Source organism: Heterocephalus glaber, unplaced genomic scaffold (genome assembly GCF_053883595.1).
Source record: "Heterocephalus glaber isolate CG9 unplaced genomic scaffold, H.glaber_assembly_v1.0 deba00001610, whole genome shotgun sequence".
Classification (NCBI taxonomy): domain Eukaryota; kingdom Metazoa; phylum Chordata; class Mammalia; order Rodentia; family Bathyergidae; genus Heterocephalus; species Heterocephalus glaber.
In genome coordinates, this window is record NW_028258381.1 from 31,409,983 (window position 1) to 31,433,845 (window position 23,863).

General features: G+C 43.5%; 1 protein-coding gene across 12 annotated transcripts in view; it reads left to right on the plus strand.

The window, feature by feature from the left end:
• The window catches only part of Elmo1 (engulfment and cell motility 1), a 578,859-nt gene that overhangs the window by 197,473 nt on the left and 357,523 nt on the right, over window positions 1-23,863 (plus strand). For 7 of the 12 annotated variants that reach the window (XM_004840283.4, XM_004840282.4, XM_004840284.4 and 4 more), the window contains 6 exons: window positions 1,515-1,614; window positions 11,153-11,304; window positions 13,370-13,448; window positions 17,896-17,940; window positions 18,889-18,939; window positions 22,014-22,136. In XM_004840283.4, the coding sequence (XP_004840340.1) occupies window positions 1,515-1,614; window positions 11,153-11,304; window positions 13,370-13,448; window positions 17,896-17,940; window positions 18,889-18,939; window positions 22,014-22,136 (550 nt within the window). The remainder of the gene's footprint in view (window positions 1-1,514; window positions 1,615-11,152; window positions 11,305-13,369; window positions 13,449-17,895; window positions 17,941-18,888; window positions 18,940-22,013; window positions 22,137-23,863) is intronic. The other 5 variants (XM_087195837.1, XM_087195838.1, XM_087195836.1 and 2 more) reach the window with 1 other exon arrangement.

Below are 23,863 nucleotides of genomic sequence, written 5' to 3' on the forward strand. Positions count from 1 at the left end.
TACTTGAAAGTAGATGAGAAGATTCAGTCTAAATTTGTTAGGAAACCTTGTTAAAAGAAATAGTAGTTTGTATATGAGTCTGTAGATGAAAAATCTGAATAACAACATTTAGTTTTTAAAAAATCGAGTGTAGGAATTTGAATTATATAATACAGTGGAGAAATCCTGATTGTTGTAATTCTGTGTATTCATGAAATTAATGTTGAGAGTTTTGAGTTAACATTTATGATGATAATTTATGATAAAGGTGAGTATCTGTAAGGATTCTGAGTGTATAAACATCTGCAGAAGTGTGGTCTTGAAAGCATTAGAAACCAGCTCATACCATGCTCAGAGTCCCGGATGGAACTGCCATAGAGAGACTGTGTTTTCCCCTGAACTTTCATTATTATGGCAGCTCTCCATTATTATAACAATACCTGAGGTAAGAAGCTTACTGGTGGATCACAGTTTCAGCAGTTTCAGTCCCTGACTGGTTGTCTCCATCGCTTTGGGTGAGGCATGATGTAGTGGGAGCATGTGGAGGACTGCACCCACCACTTCACTGCCTGAAATGAATGAGAAAGGAGAAGAGATCAGAGTTGTACAGTGCTCTTGAAGGGCAATGCCCAATGACAAAAGACCTCCCACGTGGCCCTATTTCTTGATGTTCCCACCACCTCTGAATTGTACCAAGCTGGGGATGCATGGACTTTTTGGAGCATACTTTCCCAAACCATAGACTTCCGAATCTGCTTTTGAATTTCTGAGCCACCCATCAGGACCTCCCTACAGACCAGAAAGCCTTAGGGTCGGCAAACCCAGCAAACCCAATATAGGGAGTCATTATCTTTACAGCTACTCTGTGAATCTCTCTCTAAAGATAGAAGGTTGGCTAGTGAACATCAAAATGTGTATATTTACTTACATGTGTATTTATATCTGTGTCTACACACAGAGGTATAGATCATTTTTATCCAAAAGGCTAATAGTCTTAATAGAATTAATGTTTGTTTTTTAATAATCCCCCCCAAAAAACTTAATTTATAAATACAAGTGGCAGCAGGATTTGGCCCAAGGGTGGTAATTTTCTAACCCTTGTTCTAGTTTGTAAAACGGGGATCCTCTAATAGAATTATTTACAATCTGCCCTCTGTGGCTAATAGAAGAAGCACACTGCTCTCTCTTAGCATTTATTGACAGAAGAGCTTTTCTTTAAACTAGCATTTACCAACTGCTTCTATACTGCACACTCTGTGAAGTGCTCTAACACAGCCTTGGGATTAAATAGCTATGGTTCACCACTAGGTCATCAGGTGAGGACACAGAGTCTCAGAGAGGGTAAGTGGACTGTCCAAGGTGACACAGCTGTCCAGAGGGAGGTCCCTGTGAGGGCCTGGCTATCTTGAAGCAACTGCCCCTTCCTGTCTCTTGGGTATGAGAAGGCTGTCTGTACCCGGTATACTTAAAGATTCCTCACTTCTGTGTCTCTCCTGATGCTTAGCTGTGGGCCTGTGACTGTGTTTGTTTTGCAGCTTTGGGGACATGCTGTCCTTCACACTGACGGCCTTTGTAGAGCTCATGGACCATGGCATCGTGTCGTGGGATACGTTCTCAGTGGCATTCATTAAGAAGGTAAAGGAGACCTTCATACCCAGCTTTCCTTCCCTCCCTCCTTGGTTAGAAATGTTTTTCTCTGCATTGAGGATATTTTATAATTGTTTCCTTCGGTTCTTTGGAGTGGTATTTTAGTATAGTGTCATCCGTGTGGGGGTCAAGGCACCTGAATTCTATGTGAAAGTGGTATTTTCACCCCACAGAGGTCATCAAGGATTGCATGTGGGAACCTGAAGTTGAGGGGTAATCCATGTGTCCCGTGGTTGGGTCTGCCAACTGCAGGATACTGTAGGAGTAGAGATCTGAGCAGAGTTTTTAATGTCCTTCTTCAGTGGTCTCTTCCCAAACTGGTGTTTAGGGACAGGGAGAGAGGACACGAGTTTCCTTGATTCTGAGGTCCGAACTGGAGTATGAGAATGAGGCATGCCTGGGTCCTTGTGTCCCAGGTGTATTTGCAGTCAGGCTGCAGAAAATGTCTCAGGCATTCTCTGGTTGGATTGGCTCCTCTTGGGGAAGGAAACTGATAAAGGGACCGACCGGCAAAGGACAGTGTGGGGAGAAAGGGCAGAAGGCTCCCTGCCATTCCCCGCAATGGGCACACAATGAAGGCATGTCTGCAAATTTCCCATTCTGTCCCCACCCTTCCAACAAACAATAAATAGTTCTGATCTTGTTACTCTTTAAATATAGCCTTAAACTATGGTTGTTATTTATCCATTTATTAACTTTTCCTCTGTTTGTCTCTGTGAAATACATTCGTTGGCATTTTGTTCCCTTTACAGTTGTGTTAGCAATCAAGAAATGTTAGGAATTCGTAAATATATTTTACAAATATAGGTTACTGGGATGGGTGATCTCAATTAAGGAGCTTCAGTGAATCTGTGCAAAACCTAGAAAATCAAAGCAAAGTTGAGGAAGGGTCCCTTGAAATATAAATTATTCTGAAATCATGGTAGACTTAAAGAAAAGGTGATATAAAAAGTAGGGAAAGTTCCAGTGTCCCTTCATACAGTATCCCCTTACTATGGCACAGTTATCCAAACCAGTCAGTAAACACTCCTGCAGTGCTTTTATTTGGTGTCACCAGTTGTATGTGCGTAGATATACATTTTTTCTAATACTCTCTTTTGAAGAGCAACAGAGAACGTTGTCTATGGGTCTGTCTAATCCACAGAACTTGGCTGTCCTATCTCCTAGTGGCCCAATCTTTGGGAATCCCTTAGTTTTTCCAGGTTGTCAATGACTTTGACACTCACAAAAATTACTGGCCACTATTTTGTAGAATATCCCTCCATTTGTATTTGTCTGATATTTTCTTGACGATTAAATTAAGGAAGTTTGTGCATTTGGGGCTTTAATCTGATAGAAGTAATAACGCTTCCTTCTCAGTATGAATACGTCTTCCTTATGGCACTCTTGCCCTCGAGGCTCGGTGCAGGTGGCATCTGTTGGGTGAAGTTACTGCTTTTCCACTGGATCAGTATACTGGGGAGATGACATTTGGAGTTGAAGGGCAGAGGACGGCCCTAGTCTGCCCAAGGATGGTGCTGAGAATGGTGGCCCCATGGGATGAAGCACCCCGCTTTATGGAGTTATTTAAGACTGAAGCTGATGGGAAACTTGGCCCTCCTTGATGTACATCTGATTCTTCACTCCTTATATTTGAGTCCCTGAGGCCAAGGAGATGATGAGTAAAGGGAACCTGACAGAGACAGCCACCGAAGAGAAGGCCCTTTCTTATCTCTGTCAGTGGTCTGGATTGCTAAAGAGAAGAGGAACAGTTAGAGATGAGAAAGCAAAGCAACTGTGATGTGTTTTCCATACTTAATTTTGAGGGTGACAGGGATGGTAAGCATTCAGTGATGAGAAGAGCAGACATTGCTCTATTCTGTCTTTCTGAGTTCCAGAGAAGCAGATCCAAAGCTCAGCATTTTGTGGCTAGTCATACTTTACAAAACTTTTAACTCTTTCTAAATTTGCTCCATCTAAGTAGCCTTGCTCCTATCCTGTTGGAGTCTCTCCTGGTGTAAAATGTAACTACCATGTCCTGAATGTGAGGTCCTTGAAGTTATACAGGGCTGACACTGACGTTAGCTCTTTGGACCCCCACTGCAACCCTTTCCAGAAGGGTGCAACTGAGTCTTGTTGCTCCTGGTTAGGGGGGTCAAGGTGCAGCGACCCCTGGGCTGTGGGAGGTCCTCGTGAGGGGACATCCTGTCCTCTGTCCCAGAGTCACAGGGTTCCCCTCCAGCAGCTGCTGTTCTATTTTCCTGGGGTGCAGCCATGTCTGCAGCATTGTTTAGCCAGTGCTGTCTCCATTTCTCCCGAATGCCCCTGGGCTGGCCCTTCTCACATTTCCATGAATATTTTGGTCATTTGACCGTTTCTCCCAGTAAGCCCTGAGCCCAGGAGGGAGAACAGCTTTCTCCCTGACTTTATCCTCATGGCCTGGTATGGAGTCAGACCTTCCTACATTTTTGTGAAATGAATGAATGGTATTTGCTTCAAAGCATTTTTTTTTAAGAAAACCATAATCCAGGCATGGTGGTGCACACCTGTAATCTCAGCCTGGGAGGCTGAGGCAGGAAGATTGCAAGTTTGAGCCCAAATTGAGTATTTTAGTGACTTAGCGAGACCTTCTCTTACAAATAAAGGCAAAAGGGACTTCCAGTCCTAGTTCTTTGAGGTATCTCCATACTGATTTCCACAGTGGTTGCACCAGTCTACACTCCCACCAGCAGTGGATCAGGGTTCCTCTTTCCCCACAGCCCCGCCAGCATTTGTTATAGGTTGATTTCATGATAGCAGCCATAGAGGGGCAAAGGGGAAGGAACTGGGAGGGGTAGGGGAAAGGATAGAAGGGAATGGGATTAATATGAGAAAATGGAAAAATAGGAACAAAATCTTTGTAAATAGGGAGGAATGGAGGGGTTGAAGGGAGGGCTGGGCAAGGGTGAAAAATAAGAACCAAGAGAGACTATGTAAAGGTGCAAATTTCCAGTGATGAATGTCATTATATTGTATACCTAAAATGTACCAATGATTAGAATGAATAATCGATAATGCAAAATAGGAAGAAAAGGTCCAAAAGGGTAGGGGTAGTGGGAGGGGCAGGGGAAAGGAAAGAAGGGAAAGGAAAAATGCTGAGAAATGGAAAAAATGGAAATAAAGTCTTTGTAAATAGGGAAGGGTGGAGGGGGTGAAGGGAGGGCTAGGAATGGGGAAAAAATAAGAACCAAGATGCATTATGTAAAGGTACAATTCCCAATGAGAAATGTAATTGTGTTGTACACCTACAATGTACCAACAAAAGAATTTAATAATAATAATTAAAAAAAGGCAAATGGGCTAGAGGTGTAACACTTACCCTCTCTGAGCCTCTGTGTCCTCAGTTCAGTTCCCAGTACTACAAAAAAGAAAGAATGAAAAAAAGCCATAGAACTTGAAAAGAAGAAATATTAATGCTGTGTTAAATGTCTAAAGTTTTGGTTATAAGTGGAAAGCATTTACAAAGCTATTTTTCTTTAAATGAGGTGAACAGTTGTCAGCAATGAGGCAGTGATTTAGTTTTCTATTTAAGAAAATAGTTTTCATTCATTGAAATGAAGTAAAAAATCTTACTAAATCCGGAGAAACTAAGCATATCAGTCTTGCCAGTTTAAATAAAAAAAATTAAAAAAATTTTTAAAGGGCAGCAATATTCAGTATATTTCATGTCCTCACTTCTGGTTATTGTTTCCTTTGCATTATTCCTTAGAGATCCCTTACATGAATGTGGAAAACAGTCATCAAAAAATTACTTAATTTTTGTAAGTTTAACTTTTAAAAGTTTATTACCTGGACCAGATTCAGTACATATATTCCCACAACCTGGGGTTGTACGTGGGCAACTGTCTTTTAAATGGAACTCTGTCCCAGCAAATATCATAGGAAGTACACAGACAAAAAATGCCTATCTCTGTGATCTGAAACTGGCTTCCTATCAATGCCAAAATTCAAACCACTTAGGAGAAATATTTTTTCCTTGCCAGCCCCTGTCTGCTATGCTATTACTTTTTTTGTTTGGTTATGCATGGATGTAAATTCCAGTTTACCATTTGTGGTTGCATTCAATAACATCATTTCATAAACACTTTGAAAGTTGGAGTCCCTGGAGACCAATATATAATGTGGTTGCTTTGTAAAAGGTTGGTTCCTTAGGGAAAAGGTAAGCAGGCATGGAGAAGGATGAAAAGAAAAAAATAGAACTTGCTCTGAGTTGGATTTCTGCTAGCCAAGTATAACATCAGTGCCTTCTCTTGGAAGGAAAGTTTCCTATTCCTGCTCCGGAGACTTCAGTTCTGCGGAGGACCTGGCTCAGCCTGCTTTCCCCCAGGCCTGGACCAACATCCAACTTTCAGAGATTTATGAGCCACTCTACCCAAATGACTTAAAATTCAAGAGTAAAGCTTCATGCTCTCTCTGGCCATTTTTGGTTTTTATAATGTATACAAGAATTTTGAGATCTAATTCTAAGTGACTATAAGAAGTGGTAGGTGTATTGTTGGCTCAGGGCTGTGATGCCAGTTGGCTTCTTAAAAGTCATCCAAATAGTACTCACTCTGTTTTATTACCTTAACATTTTAAACTAAAAGAGCAGCACGAGGAGCTCGAATTTATACAAGGTATGATTAAACAATACGATATTTAAGTTAAAGAGTTTATTACAGTAAAAGGCACAATGCCATGAATCCTCTTTTCTTTGAACATAGAAACACGGAACACACTGATCTCTTTCCTGCCACTTTCTGAAGCACTTCTAAAAGTCCTCTTTTGTGAGTGTCTTTGGTTGCACTGTGCTGTCTTGATGTCTTGAATTGATTCAAAGTGTTTCCTTTTTATGGCCATTTTGACTTTGAGAAAGATCCAGAAGTTGCAGGGTGTCAGATCCGGTGAGTAAGGTGGATGAGGACCCACTGTCATGTTTTTATAAGTCTGCCTTTCTATTGGATGGCAGTCGGCTGCAATGTTCACTGTATTTTTGATCACACCTTGTAGTGACGTGAAGAGGACTTCCAGGGCTGTTTCAGAAAGTGTCAAAAATAAGGAATGTGTGTTTGAGGGAAGGGAACTATTTTGAGGGAGATTCATGGCAGTGTATATTTTATTATAATAATTTTTAAAATTTAAACATTCACTGTACGATTGGATCACACCTGATAGTTATTACTAACTCCTCCGACCTCTTCTCCCTTAGGAGTCAAGCCAGTTCTCAGATGGTACCTGGCTGAAGCAGCCACACCTGGGTCAGCCAAAAATGCAGTCACAGAGCAAGGAAAAGGTGAAAGGCAAAAGAAACCATTATTAATTTTTTGATGGGGAAATGGAAATTAAAATTTAAGCAATCTGTAAGCTCCTCCAGCTGTACTAATATCTATGCTTTCTAAGCTGGATGCAGAGAGTAGTGTTTATACCTTACACTAATTTGTACACTCACTACTGAAGAACTTGTCTCGAGGTCCCTGGAGGAAGTTTGTCATTACATTTGGATCAGGCCTGATGCCTTGATTATTAATACTCAGTGAAAGTACTAGGCCATTAAGTACCTGCTTAAAACTACTGACAAATAAAGACAAAAGAAGTTAGTGTCAATCACTGGTAGGGACTCCAGCACTGGACATGGGGCTGTCATAAATGTCCCTGACTCTCCCCCAGGCAGGCACTCAGATCCTTGTGTTTTACAGTCACTTATCAGGTGACATGCTCTGGGACTCTGAAATGACTGGTACTGAATGTCAAGGAACAGGTGAAATTATGGAAATAATATGTTCACGAAAGTAAAAGCTTAGTTTCATAGGAGAGAAATACACAGAAATGGCAAATAGTAATATGTATGCGAGCCATAAATATCCCTGAATTAAAACAAAGATCACAAATGATCTGGCCATCATTGAACAAGCCCATTGAGAGGAGAAGAGAGCTGATGGTTTTTAGAGAAGGTTAAAACCTATGACAAGAATGTACACTTCCTATCAGAAAAGAGCAAGAGTACTGAATGAACGTATTATGGAGAATATTGTCCAAAGGTTGTTTATGGAGGGAAGTAGGGGGCAAATTTACACTATGTAGAAAACTTGAGCATAGAAGAAACTGAAGACAGTGGTATTTTAGTAATTCAGGAATGAGTTGGACCAGTGGGCCAGGGTCACAGGCCTACACTGAATGTGTGTCAAGAGGGACACCCTCAGCCTAGCATGCTGGTGCATACCTGTAACCCTAGCACTCTAGGAGACTGACCTAAGAGGACAACAAGTTCAAGCACAGCCTGGACACCTTAGTGACTTAGTGAGACCTTGTCACAAAATAAAAAGTAAAAGCATCTGGTGATGTAGCTCAGTGCAAAGGCCTTGGGCTCAATTCCTAGTAGTGCAACAAAACAAAACAACCTCTCAAATATATTCTCAGGGATAGGAAACAGGGAATTGTGATTATTAAGTAGTAATAATTATGAGTACTTGGATAAAGGTGGTGATTGGGAAGAAAAGACTAAAAAGGCAATGAGATTATTTTTCATACCATTTAATTTTAGGCTTTTTTGGAATATTAAGATGGAGGTAAAATTGTGGATGCCAAGAATAAGCACTCAGTGTACTTCCTAGTAAAGGCTATAAGGTCCTTGAAATTACAAACTCAGAATGTTGGTCATCTTTGTGCTTCCAACCTATTGTATGGTCCACATCCTTAGGTAGTATTTGAATGAGTGGATTTGTGAATGAGTAAATGATGAGAGAATGAACAGGGGATGAAGGCAGAGGGTGGAGAGAATTTGAAGATATGAGCAACAGGTTCTCAGACAGAAGACTCCTTGATGTGTTAGAGCACACCTGCAAGTCAATAAATGGGGGCAAGAAGGGGGCCTGGAATGCGAAGCTAATTCGCGGGGAGAAGACCAGAAGTAGTAGTACTGATAATGAACTTCACCAGTTCTTTAGTTTCTGAAACACCAGTGCCAAGAATTATACCTGGACAAAGAAAAGTTGTGGGGTGTCGGTGGGGAAATTAAGGAACTTACACTTTACTTTGAAGGGGCCAAAGTTAAGTATGAAGCCATGAACACAGTGTGTTACTCTTGGCCACTCAGCTGCTGCTGACCAAATGAAAACAGGTCATTTATTTTGGTAAAAAGGATTTATTCAAAGCTAACTCCAAGGAGATGAAGGGGCTCATTGCCTCAAATCACCATCTCCCCGTGGACAGGTGAGCAAGTGTCTTTTATAGTAAGAAGTGGAGGAGAAGGAGCACAGAAAGACTATGCAGAGCTCTAGGGTTGCCCTGTGGCTTCCAGCCATCTTCAGCTCATTGTGCCCTTTCCTGTGCAAAGGAAACTGGGCTCCAGCCTCCTGGGGCTGATGGCATCTGGTACTGTGGCATCTTCCTGTGTGTCACTTCATCTGGGCTGAGGAGAAGAGTGGGTATTGTTGATGTGCTCAGCAAGAAGTTTGGGGAAGTTGCTTATCCCTAAGGAAAAACAGTTTAACTTTTAAAGTTCCATTTTGTACTGCAGGTTACCTGAGGGCAATTGAATATTTGTTCCAGAAAGATAGGAAGAAAGGAAGGGGGGGGGGGAGGGGAGAGAGAGAGAGAGAGAGAGAGAGAGAGAGAGAGAGAGAGAGAGAGAGAGAGAGAGAGAGAAGCAAGGAAGGAAGGAGAAAGAAGGAAGGAAGGAAAGAAAGAAAGAAAGAAAGAAAGAAAGAAAGAAAGAAAGAAAGAAAGAAAGAAAGAAAGAAAGAGGGGAGCCAGATGTGGTGGTGAAAACCTGTAATCCCAGCACTCTGAGGAACTGAGGCTGGAGGATGGCAGGTTCAAGCCCCGCCTGGGCAACTGGAGGACTTAGGGAGCCCCTCTCCTGAAAACAAACACAAAAGAGCAGGGGTATAGCTCAGTACAAAGGTTGTGGATTCAGTTCCCATTTTCTCAGAGGGTGGGGTCTTCATGTGGTCCATTAATTAGATGAGAACAGACATGAGGCCGAGGCAGGGCTGGCGGGAAGAGTTTGGGGAAGCGTGTTAGGCATGCAAGGAGCTAGCACAGTCTTCTGAGGATCTTAAAGTTCTCACACTCTCCCGTACTGTAGTCAGTATTACAAAATAGCTTCTTGAATGTAAAATCATCATGCCCTGAACTCGTTTATTTCTTTGTTCTCCACCTCTTGAGGTGCACACAGACCTGGTGCCACCAGCAGGATGTTGGCATCTGCACCCAGACCCCTAGGGTCCCCAGGGAGTCTTTGGGCTGGAGGCGATTGGAATGGCAAGTGGGGTTTCCTGTGGGTGCCTTTGCATTTTATCATGTACAGGAGGGAGGGTCATGGGACAGCAGAAAGGGAGCTATGTGTTGACAGAGGGAAGGAGTTATTGTTTACTTGTCAGGGAGCCAAGTTACTTAGCTTTTAAGAAACTGGTCATTATGTTGCTATAATAATGGCCTTTTAGCATGAGTTGTCAACAGTCAGCAATAAGTTTTAATGAGGCCTCTAAAATAAAACCTTTATGGTACCCATGTGTTTGGATGGCTGTGATGCATGATTCTAACCCCTATTTTACTTCTCTCTTGTATTGTGATGTATTATATTCGGGATTTTAGTTATTAATTCCATAGGAAATGCATTTTAGGACAGAATTTAGTATTTTGACTCAGTACTGCTAGTTTAAATGACTTCCTGTTCGTTACATTTGGGAAAGATGAGAAGAATTTATTTTAACCATAAGAAACTGGAATACAGGAAAGATTTTTTTAAAATTTAGGAATAGCCAGGCACCAAAAATATGCCAGTTAAGTTAGGCTGACAAGTGTGATTTGTGTGAGTCCCTTAAGAACGTAACAGGAACATAATAAGAACATAAAAGCCCAGGCTCGAGTGGATGAAGGGGAGGTTCGGGACTGGGAGAGGGACAGCTATTAGTGTGTGTTGAAATTACTGTCTCAGAGAAACACAGGAATACCTACAAGATGTGTGTTGAAATTGTCTGGCCCTGAAAGCTGAAACTCAGAAGACTTATCCTGAGAAAACTGGAGTATAATTTTTTGAAGGTGTCTTTTAAAGGGATGTTTGATTATCACTGAGTTATAAAATTACTTCATTACGTAACATTGTAACGATATTATGTGCAGTCACTGGCTCATATTTTGCTGTATGTTACACCCTAAGTATTGGGTTGTCCTTTTTATTTTCTCATATATATTTTTATTAGTTTATGTTTACAATACATAATAGCTACATTCTTTTTGAGGAATGAATATATATATATATATATGATATTTGATGATTTTTGACCCTTTTACTTCCTCAACCCTCTTCCCTAACTCCAAAACATCTACCTCCCTGTTTCCTGCCACTTCTCCTTTATCTTACTCTTTATTTATATTTTGGGTGTCTCATATAAGAGAAACCATGGAATATGAACTTTCCGTGGCATCTGGCTGTCTTGATCAAGTTCCCGATTTACTTTATCTGTCCTTTTTCCTCTTCTCTGCACTGCTTATCACGAGCAATCAGTTGTCCCCCTTGGGTTTTCAGATAGCAAGTTTTGTGAACAAGTCTGCCATGGACATCTCAATCCTGCAGCGGTCCTTGGCCATTCTGGAGTCCATGGTGCTCAACAGCCATGACCTGTACCAGAAGGTGGCACAGGAGATCACTATCGGCCAGCTCATTCCTCACCTGCAAGGGTAAGTAAGCTGCCAGGGGCCCCTGGGGTGGGGACACTTTGGGGAGACAGCCTCCATGGTGCCCTGGGGAGCTTTTTGTATTGGTCCAGTTAAATGCAGAAAAGTGAATCTTGATCAGGTATAAAAACCAAACCACGCACCATGTTCGCCCCCACTCCCCTCCTTGCTGTGTTCTTTCCCCAGCTCCCAGCCTTTAGGGGGCTCTCCCTTTTGATGAATTTTGCTAGATGTTGGTAGAGCTTTATTTGTAGTAAGACATAATAGCACAGTTTTGTTCTCCTAAGTTCTTAACAGAGTCATTCCCTAAATATGTAAGATAATATTTTCTGTGAAATCATAATTTTTTTTATAATCAATTAGAAGTTTATGTTAGGAATTTTCGACAAGGAATATCCAAAGGCAGGCTTCTTCCTGAGCCTTAGGTGATTACATGATGTTCTTCTTTTGAATTTTATAATATAACATGTGCATTTCCCCCTCTAGAAGCTCAAGCTTTGCTGTGAAGTTAGACAGATGCTCAGCAGCCTATACAGTCTCTGGGGTTTGTTCCTTCTCTCCGCCCTTAGGGAGTTAATGGGTTGCCTCCAGTGCTATCATCCTGCCCATGGGCACCCATGATCACTCCTTTGGGCAGAGAGACTCAATATGTTAAAGTATTTGGGCTTGCAACGCACACTGTGAGCCAGCTTACACAGGAAAGGGAGTTTACAGGAAAGATTCTGGGACACCTTGAGGAATCCATACATGGCCAAGTGGCCTGCCCCACTTTGGCACAGAGAGAAAGTATGGCCTCCCTGGAGTCCCTTTCTGTGGCATATTGGCTGTCAGAAGCATGACCAGCTCTGAGTCTCTCCTGTCCCTGGTCTCTCAGGTCACACGTGTGAATTCTCAAGAGGAGACCTGGTTGGCTTATGGCAGGTGGCAGTGAGGGGTGGGAGTGAGAGGGAGTATTGGTATTCTCAGTCCACTGAACATGTTCGAGGTTACAGTATGAACTCCCCAAATGCATGCACTGTTGGGAAGTGGGAGGGTGACCAGCGTTTGGAATTTAAGTCAAGGAAAGTATGTGGAACAGTCTCTGGATATTAGCTTTGCAAGAGCACGCGGGTCCATCCACATTGCACCTCCCCAAAAAGCAGAGTGGGGAGGACTCTGTGTGTTATCTTGTTGTATGGCTCTCGCGGAAACCTGGTGAAATCGATGTGTTCTTACCCTTGTGACAGATGAGGAAACTGTGCCTTAGAGAGATGCCAGGAACTTAGCGAGACTGCACAGGTGGCCACAGTTTACTGGTCTGCAAATCCCACCCTGGCTGTGTCCTAAGCTCTACCACCCTACCCAGCCAGATAAACCCCCAAATGGCGCATGGAGGCAGCCCTTTGTGCCTGCCTTGGGTCCTTTTCACCTACTCTTCACTCTGCTTACCTTCCATCTTTGCTTCATTAGGGATTTCTGATTTCTTTCCACTGAAAAGCAAATTTGTAAACATAAACACTTCTTCTTACTGCCAAAAAGTTTCTGTTTGGAAATAGATGTTTAGAATATGTTATATACGCATGGAGGCAAAGCTGTTTCCTTGAAATAAGTGTAGGAATGTGGAGATAGCACTATTTTTGGCATATATTATATATCAAACAGAGAATCACTCACTAACATGTGTACTACCACTACTGCCACTACTACTGCTACTATGGCCACTACATCTCCTGGGCTCAGATTTTCATCCCATCAGAGGAAAAACAGGAGAGGGCCAGCTGGCTGCCTGTACTGCATGATCTCCACAGAGCAGCTGGTAATAATTGTACACCTATTCTTCTTCCATCACTGGGGTGGATGAAAGACATTCTCAGTGCTGAATCTGTTTTCTAGGCCCTCCCCTTTTCTCTCACCTGTGAGCAGGTGTGTGTGTGTGTGTGTGTGTGTGTGTGTGTGAGAGAGAGAGAGAGAGAGAGAGACAGAGACAGAGACAGAGACAGACAGAGACAGAGGAGAGAGAGAGGAGATATTGCGCTATTGCTGGAGCTGGCATCTTCTAACGTTTTCTGTGTTGTTCTGGGTCTTACAGCACAGATCAAGAAATCCAAACCTACACCATTGCTGTGATTAATGCGCTTTTCCTGAAGGCCCCAGATGAGAGGAGGCAGGTAAGCTGCATCTCCTTGGTTTTAGTTTGCATCCAGGGCTGGGAACTTCGTGTGTGGAGATCACCGCTCTTCCTCCCTGGAGGATCACTGTATCCCTTGCTGCCCCACTCCCAGGTGGGAGCTCCACAGTGGCCCCAAGGCAGGGCCAGGGAAGTGGGTGGAGGTGGACACACCCTAGGGGCTGTGGCAGAAGAGGCCTTTCCCAGAAGGCAATCTCAAGTCAAAGCCAAAGCGTTTGCTGTAGGGTGTAAGCAGAGTTAGAAGCCCAAATGGTCTCCATCCCTGTGTTGGGTGCTCACTGGGGTGGGGGAGGTGGAGGCCTCATTTTTGGGATGAGATGTCTTGCTTTGCCCCCAGGAAGGGAGATGGAAGGTGATAAACGGGAGGGAAAATGTGCAAACTGCACCCCTGGTTGGGATAACAGATTTCCCCTGTCAGATGGCCCTTTGTTCAGTGACAGCACCATCTACCCATGTGTGGATGTGGCTGGAGGACTGAGCAGCATGCTCTCCTCTGTCGTAAATGAGGAGGGAGCCCCTGACATGGACCCAGAGGAAGCCTGTCCCTGCACAGCCCTTTTGGTCTGTAGCTTCTTTAAGCCTTCTTTTCAACTAGGGATAGGGCTAGGATAGAGGGCAGTGGAAGAAGTGGAATTTCGCTAGCTCTTGGAATTTAGCCCACACGTCAGAGTGTTTCTCTTGTCAACATAACATATAACATATTACCCTGGTCCAAGTTTGTTTCAACCATTAGAAAAGCCTTATTGGGGCCGGGGATTTAGCTCAGTGGTTCCGCCGCCTGCCTTGCAAGCAGAAGGATCTGAGTTCAATCCCCGGTACCAAAAAAAAAAGAAAAAAAAGAAAAAAAAGAAAAGCCTTATTGGGGAACCCATGACAGGTGCCAGTGAATTGTTTTAGAAGAATTTTAAAAAGCTAACCCGCTAGTGAATAATGTGTCAAGTATTTTGTTTGTTTTTGTGGTGCTGGGATTGAACCCAGGGCCTTTGCATTGAACTACATCTCCAGCCCTTTTTAATTTTTTATTTTGAGACAACACTTTGCTAATTTCCCTAGGATGGACTTGAACTTGGGATCCTCTTGCTTCAGCCTCCCAGAGTGCTGGGATTATAGGCATGACCCATGATACCCACTTGTAAATTTTTAATTTAGTTTTTCACTGGCAAAGTTTTTAAATCCTAGTGACTAAGTGTGAGAGGTTCTGGTTTGTTTTCACTTAGAATTATTTGTTCATCACTGGGGACTGCATTTGCACACAGAGTGGTGTCCTTTTATGGTTTCCTGTGTGTTCGATTTCAATTGTGTGGAGCCAGGAAGAGGTGACAGACTTCCCCTAGCCTGTGCTGGGGACACTCACATATCCAAGATGAGTTTTTAAGGGTGGCTGTTCAGGTCTGAGGTGGCATTGTGGATGGGGCTGCTCCTTTGATATTTTTATCTAAATACTAAGCTCATAATAACTCCCAGGCAGCCTGGGGAATTTCCTGGCAGCTCTCACTGGGCGTTGGAAGAGTGTGATCCCTCCACTAGGCAGGCCACATGGCAGTGAAGTGTAGATGATGGTCAGGAAGACTGTGTACTGGTCCTGGTAGTTTCCTCTCCCCATCTGCGGAAGAAGTTAGATCAGAGGAAATGGAAGTTCAGGCCCACCAAGGGCTGGGGATCTCTGGATCTAGACACATCCAGGCAGATGCGTATACCTCGTAGACTTTCGCATCTTGCTTTACACCAAGCACTGCTTTTACCTTACTGAGTTAGATTCTCATGGGTGTGGACGAATAGGGAACCAGATGTCAATCCATACTGACTTCAGGATGCTCATAGCATGGAAATATAATGGAATGCCAATAAAATAATAGGTTTGGATTCTGTGAACCAAATCTTTTTCTTTTGAAAATCATGCAATATAGGTCTGTAGGACCCAGTCTGGTTGTCTAGTTCTATGATAATAATAATGAATCACCACAAAGAATAGTCTAATAACCTTTAAACCATTTAAGAAAACAATCTCACTAATAAAGAGTGTTCAGCAGAAATTGACAAGGTATTACATGACTAATTTGGTCTTTGAAATAAAAATAGCTACAAGATGTTTTCTTGCCAGTGGAAAATTGATGTTGACTTTATAAACCATTGAATTTAAGACTGTTCTTCCTTAAAACAAAGAAAGCATTATAGTTTTTAAATAAAAAAGTTTTTGAGTGAGTTAGAAGAGTTAGCACTTTTTAAAAAGGTTGCAAGTTCACCATGAAGAAAAGTGAGTTTGGTATTTTTTTTTTTCTTTGAAGGTCAGCAGAGGACTTGCAGAACAGAACATTAAGCCAATTGTGATATCACTGTGTTCCTTTAGGTTGTAAAAACAGCAGGGATGGTACACCTTAGTGTGGACTCTTCTGCACAAGTGAAATAACATTTATCTGGTCTAACTTTGACACTGACAGAGTTCTGAATTTTTTTTTAGCAAACAGAAAAATTTATGAAACCCTGTTGCCCATGAGAGTATCAACAGGAGCCTTCCCTAATGCCAGGCTTACTGTTTTATTTACTGTTTGTATCTTACTCTTTTCTGTAATTCTCATGTTAAGAGAAAGCCATATTACTTGTATTTTACCAATGAAGAAATCAAAATACGAAGGGAATAAAGAACTTGACCACATTGCCAAGCTGGTGAGAACCAGAGTTAGAAGCCCAAACTTATCCTTGCTTTTACCTGCAAAGAATTCCATTGAGCACCCTCAGAGGAGGCGTCACACACATAATTCTCTTCTGTTTGCCAGGAAAACACCTCCCAGAAGCCTTGAACATCCTACACCCATTTTCTCACCAATCACATTAAAATGTAATCACATATTTGTGTATTTTACTTATAGAACACCTTTTTGTTTGTTGATGTTTAAAACCTTAAGACACTGAATCAGTTCTACTTAGAACACTTCTTTGTTTCACCTTCTCTTTCTAACTAGAGGGCAAACACATTCATAGGGCTCTATTATCTGTGTTTTCTTTACTTTTCAAATGTATAAAGTGATTTTGAATGATTTGAAACATCTGTACATTATTTCATGGTCTCCTTCCCTTGGGGTGATAGCCATGCTTTCCTAACCTCCAGGTTATAGGACACTCTGTTTCTCTAAACAATTGAAGGACATATGTGCTTTACTGTTTTGGGAGAAGGGGTTGCTACCAAGTAGGGAAATGAATCCTTTTCCTTCCCCTTATATTCTATTATTCTGGTTACTGTTTTAATGGCAAAATGGGTTGATGAGATCCTTTCCAAAATTTTTTTCAAATATTTAGTCTTGATCAGCATTACTTAAAAAAAAACTTTTTAGTTAAAAAACTTCGCAGAAAAATCAGAAAAGATAGATTCACAAGGAGGAAGCTTGACAGGCTCCCATAGCTAAATTCCAAAAGACAAAACTACTGGAGTTCCACATAGCCCTGTGACTTTCATGAAGCCACTTCCTGCCTCATTCTATGCAAATTTTCTCATACATGTATCATTTTTTTTTTCACCAAAGGTGAGCATATCCATTGGATTTTATTTTAAAAAGTACTTTTAAAACAACAGCAAAAAATAGTTGTCTAGTATCTAACTGTTGGTATATCTCTATCCACATTTATAGGTATCTATACTTTTACATCATTTTAACGCTATAAAATATTCCCCTTAGATTCTTATGTTCACTCAAACAATTCCCTAATATTATGCAAAACTGTTCTTAATGTAGACAAGAATATTTCTGTTTTCTTTCAGTCAAAGCTCCTGTTCCTTAGGAAGATGGTATAAAATATTTATTTGTTCTTTTATGAAACATTTATTGTCTGCTGTGTGCTAGACATCATGACTCGGGCTTAGAACACGAAGACTTTCTCTGTATCCTGGACAAGCCCATAATCTTATTCAGAAGATAAATGCTGTATGTAGATAATTAATAATTACTTCAGGAGAATTGGAAATAATATTGTCCCCTTTAAAATCTTACAAACCAATGATAGGCAAAAATATGCACAGAAAAAAATCTGTATGTTTGGTAGGCAGTAATTTTATTTATTTTAAAAAAATTAAGACAAGCTCCTTTGGGCCTTTTGTTATGGGATCCCATAAAACGAAAACCAAACTGAACAACCCAATGGGCCCTTCTGCATAGATGGGGAAGAGAGCAGAGCCCACCTCACAGCGTGGAGGGCGCATTCCTTTGGGGTCCCACTAAGCTTGTTTCTGACATGTTCTCAAGAGCTCAGGAGCAGACCTGGTGCTGGAACTTGAGGCCCATGGGCTGCAGTCCTGTGGGCTCGCCTGACTGTCTCAGTTTAGTGGGTCGTCAGGGGCACGACGTCGAAGCTGCTGACCTCTAACAGTGCTCTGAATTCCCATCCCTCTTCTCTCCTGCTTGCTTTCCTTTCTGTGGTGGCCATGACGCCGTTAGGTTGATGTAGAGAGCAATGTTGACATCCTTGATTGTCCTCTGACTGTAAGTCACTCACGTTCCCTTTGTCAGCCTGATAGAGGCCCTGCTGCCCCATTCTGCTCCTGTCCGCCCTGCCTGTCTGTCCCCTTGTAGTGTCCCCCTCCGTGTTCTTGGTTCTCCTGGCTTTCTGCACATTTATTTGAATCCCAGTAGAATTCATGGTTTTTTAAAAAAAATCATAGCTTAGTTTCTTCTCTATTCAGTAAAAGTAGCAACATTAAATAATACCAGAACGACCTGAGTGTCTTCCTGAATATCAGCAGTATTTTCACTTTCTGACTGTGCATACTGCAGCTATGCTGGACTATTTAATTTTCTCTTGGTAGCTACTTGTAAATATTTATAAAGCAAGTGTGTGAATCATTTCATTTAATCACCCCCAATCCTCTGTTCTGGTTAGGAAATCCCAAAGCACAAAGTACAATCCATAGACATGAGGCCTAGTGGAGTTGAAGCCCAGCATGAACTCCAGAGTAAAACATCTGCCCAGATGTGGTCCTTTGCTAAACCCCGCTTGGTTCTCCTGCAGGCCTGGGATGTCTGTGGCTTGCTTTGGATTTGCACAGATCAAGCTGAACTGTTTCTAGAAGGCTTAGATCCTTAAAGTGATGGCTCTTATTATTGGAACATGCTCCAAGGAGCCATGTGGTGTCCAGAAAACCCGTTCTGCCCATAGATGGTCTCATAAAAGATGGTGAGCCTTTCTAATGGAAGTCACCACCTCCTTTGGAGTGTTTGATTGTTATTGACCACTCTACTTTTTCTGGAAGGAAAATGGACCTGGATTTTGTACCATAATTTGAATACTACTGCCTGTCAGGGTGCACCGTTTCCTAAGAAATACTGCTGATGTACAGTTGCAGAGCACTCCCAGGATGAAGTCGTTCTTGGCTGGGATGAAATATGTCTTCCTAACCTTTGCCTTGGTGTGGGTGTGTTTCTCTTCCACAGGAGATGGCGAATATTTTGGCGCAGAAGCAGCTCCGTTCCATCATTTTAACGGTGAGTATTTACTCGCTGGGACTGTTGCTTGGGGGGCACGGCCTGGGGCTGTCACCTCTCTCCTCTCGTGGCTTCAGGCTGTGGTTTGCTCTGTGATTTGAAACTGCTCAGGCAATAGGATCCACCAAGAAGGGGAAAGAGTGCTCTGGGCTTTGGAATAACTAAGGCTTCCTGCAGAAGTTGCCTGGTAGGATTGGAGGGCGGAGTCTGGACCTGTTCTGGGGAGTGGGAGACACCTCTGGGCAAGAGGGCTGGGCCTCAGTTTACTGCACTGCGCAGCTTTAGCTTTGCCGGGAAGGGAAGATGGGTCCCTGGAAACATCAGGACTCTAAGAGAAGTCCTGAGACTCTAGCCACCATCTTCCCCGCCCCCTTGCAAGCAGATGGACAGAAAGACGTGCACAGGGGCTTTTCATCCAAAGTGACCTTAAGCCTTGGTGAAGAAAGAGGCCTTAAGTGTTACATTGTGAGTGTTCAGAAAGCAGCCACACAGCAAGATGTGCTGAGGCTTTGTGAGCTGCTGAAAGGAAGCAAGCTTGCTGCTTAAAAAGGAAGGAAGGAAGGAAAGAAGGAAAGAACGAGAAGGAAGGAAAGAGGAGAGGGGGGAGGGAGGGGAGGGAGAAGGAAAGAAAGGAAGTATTTCTTTTTTTTTCTGGTAATGGAAATCGAACTCAGGACCTTGCACTTGCCAGGCAGGTGCAGTGCCACTGAGCTAAATTCCTGGCCCAGGGAGCATTTCTGATAATGGGATTCCAAAGAAGAGTTCAGCAGGCTTAAAATAAACACACACACACACACACACACACACACACACACTCACACTCACACACACGTTTAAAATGTCAGTTTTATTATTATTCAGCTATGGTGAAGCCAACAGCTCGAGAGATCACAGCCATTGAAAATAAAGAGAAGCTTATTTCTTATCACCCCCAAGGGAGGGGATCCCATGCCATGGAGGCCACACGAGGAAGCACCTGGCTGGTCGGGGCCGGGGGAGAGCAGCCAGAGGGAAATGTGGGCAGGAGTCTTCACTGTGATTTTCCAGGGAAGGAACACCTGGGGCCCAGGGAGCTGCCTAAGCAGGTGTAGGCCTGGCCAGTTTGAATAACTGCAGTGGCCGCTGGGTTGTGGACTGTCTCTGGAGTCTGGTGCACAGCTCTGGGTGACTGGGGAGGGGATGGTGGCCTGAACCTTAGCTGTGTGCTTATGAAGAAGTCACTTGTTGTCTCCAAAAATTGCCTAGGCCCGGGAGGGTCAGTCTCATCAGGATCAGCAGGGCCCTCCACATCAGAGCATCAGCAACACTGACACACACACTCATGCAAGGAAGCCATTAAAACCGAAAACCTTTATGAGAGCAGAGGAATGAAATATTCCAGAACGCAAGGTCAGTTGTGATAGAGTTTGATTTGAAACCTCCAGGCTGTCAAGGATGAAGAGAAACATAAGTGCAATTTTCATTATTTAGGAAAAAGAGATGTCTCCGTTGTTTGAGAATGTGAAGCATAGCTCATCCCACAGAAATCTGAAATGTGTGTGCATACCGCATCCTGATAAGGCCTACATGAAATTATGTTTTAGACAGTGCAGAAGGATGCATAATAGATCATTCTTTCTGTTGGTTCTCAGAAAGAGTAGCTGCTGCAATATCAAAGTCCCCTCCAGTGAATGGCTAGAAGGTGGAAGATGAAGGGATAGAAGTGATGAACTAAGGTGGTCTTACCTTGCTCTTGATATTATCATGTGTGGCAGTTGAGGTTAGAATGTCCATAGAAACGAGTGTCTCAAAGGTCAGTTTGCTTTGATAGCATTGATTTTATGGGACTTCGATGGCTAGAAGTTCAAGGTTGATTCTCTTTGTTAGCCTCCTAGAGTGTAAATACCTTTGGAGTTATTCATAAAATAGATGCTCATGCACTGTAGATTCCAATTGTGTACTAAAAAAGTTCCCATTCTCTTCTGAGAATGAAGGGGATGGCGTTTCATTCCCTCCACATGCCGTTGTCTGGCTTTTCCCCCAGCAGGAATTTTGGTTCAGCCCCTTTATTATACCACTTTCTCCCTTCCTTCTCTCCTCATTCTCTTCCCACTCCTCCTTCCTTAATTGACTGTTTAAACATTGTCTGCTAGTCAGGGGGCTTCCAGGGAGTGCCCTGAGGACCTAGGCTTCCTGTAGTCCTGGCTGTGAGATAACTTTTCCATACTGGGGACTTAGATGGCTTAGAACAAGAGAGTGCCCCGAGAAAGCCCTTTCTAGATTGCAAGGCCTGGCTGGGCCTAGCACTTTTGAAATCATAGATGTGAACAAAGTCTCACCCCTTTGGCTGGTGGTTTGACATTTTTAGGTACACCCATGATCTCTCCCAAGAGGTTGTACTTCAGGCTGGAGTGTTGAAGTGGCAGCAGCTATTCCATTCCTGTTCCATGCCTGGCTGTGGTGGGAGCAGAGACCACTGTCCAGCTTCCTGCCACTCCCCTTTTTGTCTGCTGTGGGAAAGGCCATTTTGTTCTTCACTCAGTTGTTCCAGTAGGAAGCAGTGCACCCACATTTGCTCACTGCTCTGTGATGGGGTGAGCTTTGTGGAGCTCCCGCAGTGAGGTTGCTGGGCAGGACAGCAGTACTTTCCTTCTGCATCTCAAACTTCCCCATTTAGAAGTACGAACACCTGGTAGACAGCCCATAGCTGAGACGGTGGCAGAGCTGCTCATGATCCATAGGCACCACTGGACCCTGCACAGTACCCAAGGGTGTCTTCCAAAAGCTCTCACGGCAACACTTCCTCTCTTGAAGTGCCTTCCCTCTTCATACCCTCCTGCACACAGTAGGTCTTTCCTTGGATTCTGGCCTCAAAATCATTAACCTCACTGGGTCCTGGCATGCCAAGGGGAGCTCCCACATGGCATTGCCTGGGCTTTTCCTCAAAGGCTGATTCCTCAGTCTCCTTCCTTAGTGCCTCTGTGTGAAAGATGCTGAGGTTCTACCTGGCATGGTGATGGCTCACTGTTGCTGTCTGCTTTTTCTCTCATTCTTCATTCACGTTTTAAAGTGTCACTTGTGACCCATTTCCCTAGCACGTCATCCGAGCACAGCGGGCCATCAACAATGAGATGGCACATCAGCTGTATGTTCTGCAAGTGCTCACCTTCAACCTCCTGGAAGACAGGATGATGACCAAGATGGACCCGCAGGACCAGGTGGGTGCTCCTTGGACACAGTGAAAACGTGGGAGGGAGAGAGTATCAGCAAAAGTCTTGAGTTTTTGGTGACTCTATAATTGTTTTATTATCATCTCAAAACTTGGAGGGACTGCTTTAAAATTTAGGTGAATCTAGGAGCAGAAAATAAACAGACTGGATTGTTCTATTGGGGCCCAAACACGTGCAGGTTCTTCCTGTGTCAGATAAGATGGCTTGATGCCCCATGATTCCAGGCCTTGGCTTTTGGCCACAATCCCTTCCATGGAGATAACTTTTGGGTCAGGTTCCTAGCCCATGGGGGCCCAGGGGTAGCACTGATTGGTTTTGACTCTGAAGGGGAGTAATTTCCATTCTCCAGCAGTCCATGCCAAGGGAGGTCCCCTGGTTGAACCTGATTTTTGGGCTGGCATTTTGGTTGGTTGGTTATTGGCTGCAACTTCCTGCCGGGTCTCTGGTGCTTGTGCATGGAAGGTTCCGTCTCAGTCCAGAAGGCTTGGGGAGGGGAGACTTTGCTGTGTGACGGCAGAGGGAGAGGAAACAGCTGGGAACGCTGCCCCTGCTGTAGCACATTTTCAGCTCAAACAGAGCTGCAGCTTTGGGAGGGAACAGACTCATTATTGGCACGTGAGGGCCTGATCTATTGCAGATGTGCACTGCAGATGCGGAGTGTGTAGCCGCAGCAACACTTTGTTCACGGTGCGAGACCTGACGACCGAGGGTGGTAGAGAGGCCCGAAGAGGCCCGTGACTGTACCCTTTGTGTTTGGCAAGGCTGCATGTGGTCACCCCATTGAGACGAGACTGTCACCTTACCGCTGCTGCTGAAGAGGGCACTGCTTCTTAATACGGAAAAACCCTCCTTATTTATAAACTCTTCCCCTTTTTTGAAATTAACAATATTTATTGTGGTCAAATATACCTAATATAAAATCTGCCAATCTTAGTATACAGTTGACTAGCATTAAGTCTGTTTCACATTGTGGTGAAAACATGACCACCATCCATCTCCAGAAATCTTTTGTCATCTTCCAAAAGTGAATTCCTAGCCAGGCATGGTGGTGCACGCCTGTAGTCCCAGCACTGTAGGAGGCTGAGGCAGGAAGATGACAAGTTCAAGCCTAGCCTGGGTAACTTAGAGACTTAGGGAGACCTTGCTCCAAAATAAGAAAAAATAATGAAAAAGAGAGGTTAGCAGTGTAGCCGAGTGCAAGGCTCTGGGTTCCATCCCCAGGACAGCCAAAACAGACAGACATATCTGAATTTCTGTGTCATTACACAGTAACTCCCCAGTAGCCCCTGCCCTCAGCCCCTGCCAACCAGCATTCTGCTTTCTGTTTCCATGAATTTGACCACTCTAGAGCGCTCCTATGAGTGCAGTAAGAATGTGTATCCTCTGTATCTGGCTTACTTCACTCCTATAATACCTTGGAGGCTCCCCCGTAGGGCAGCACGTGTCAGAACTCGCCTCCTAAGGCTGAGTACTAATACCCCCTGCATTTCTGTAGCACATGTTGTTATTCAACCGTGAATGGACATTTGGGCGCTTTCCACTTTTTGCTCTTTTATTTTTAGACTGTCTTGGTTTCCATGAAGTCATTCCCTTATGGAGAAAGGCATCTCTTGAAACTCAAATGCCTGCTTGGGAGCCCTGTGCACCTCCCAGATTCTCTGACTTAGCTTTGGTTCCTGCCTCTCCTATGGCATCTGGGGCTCTCATTGGGAACT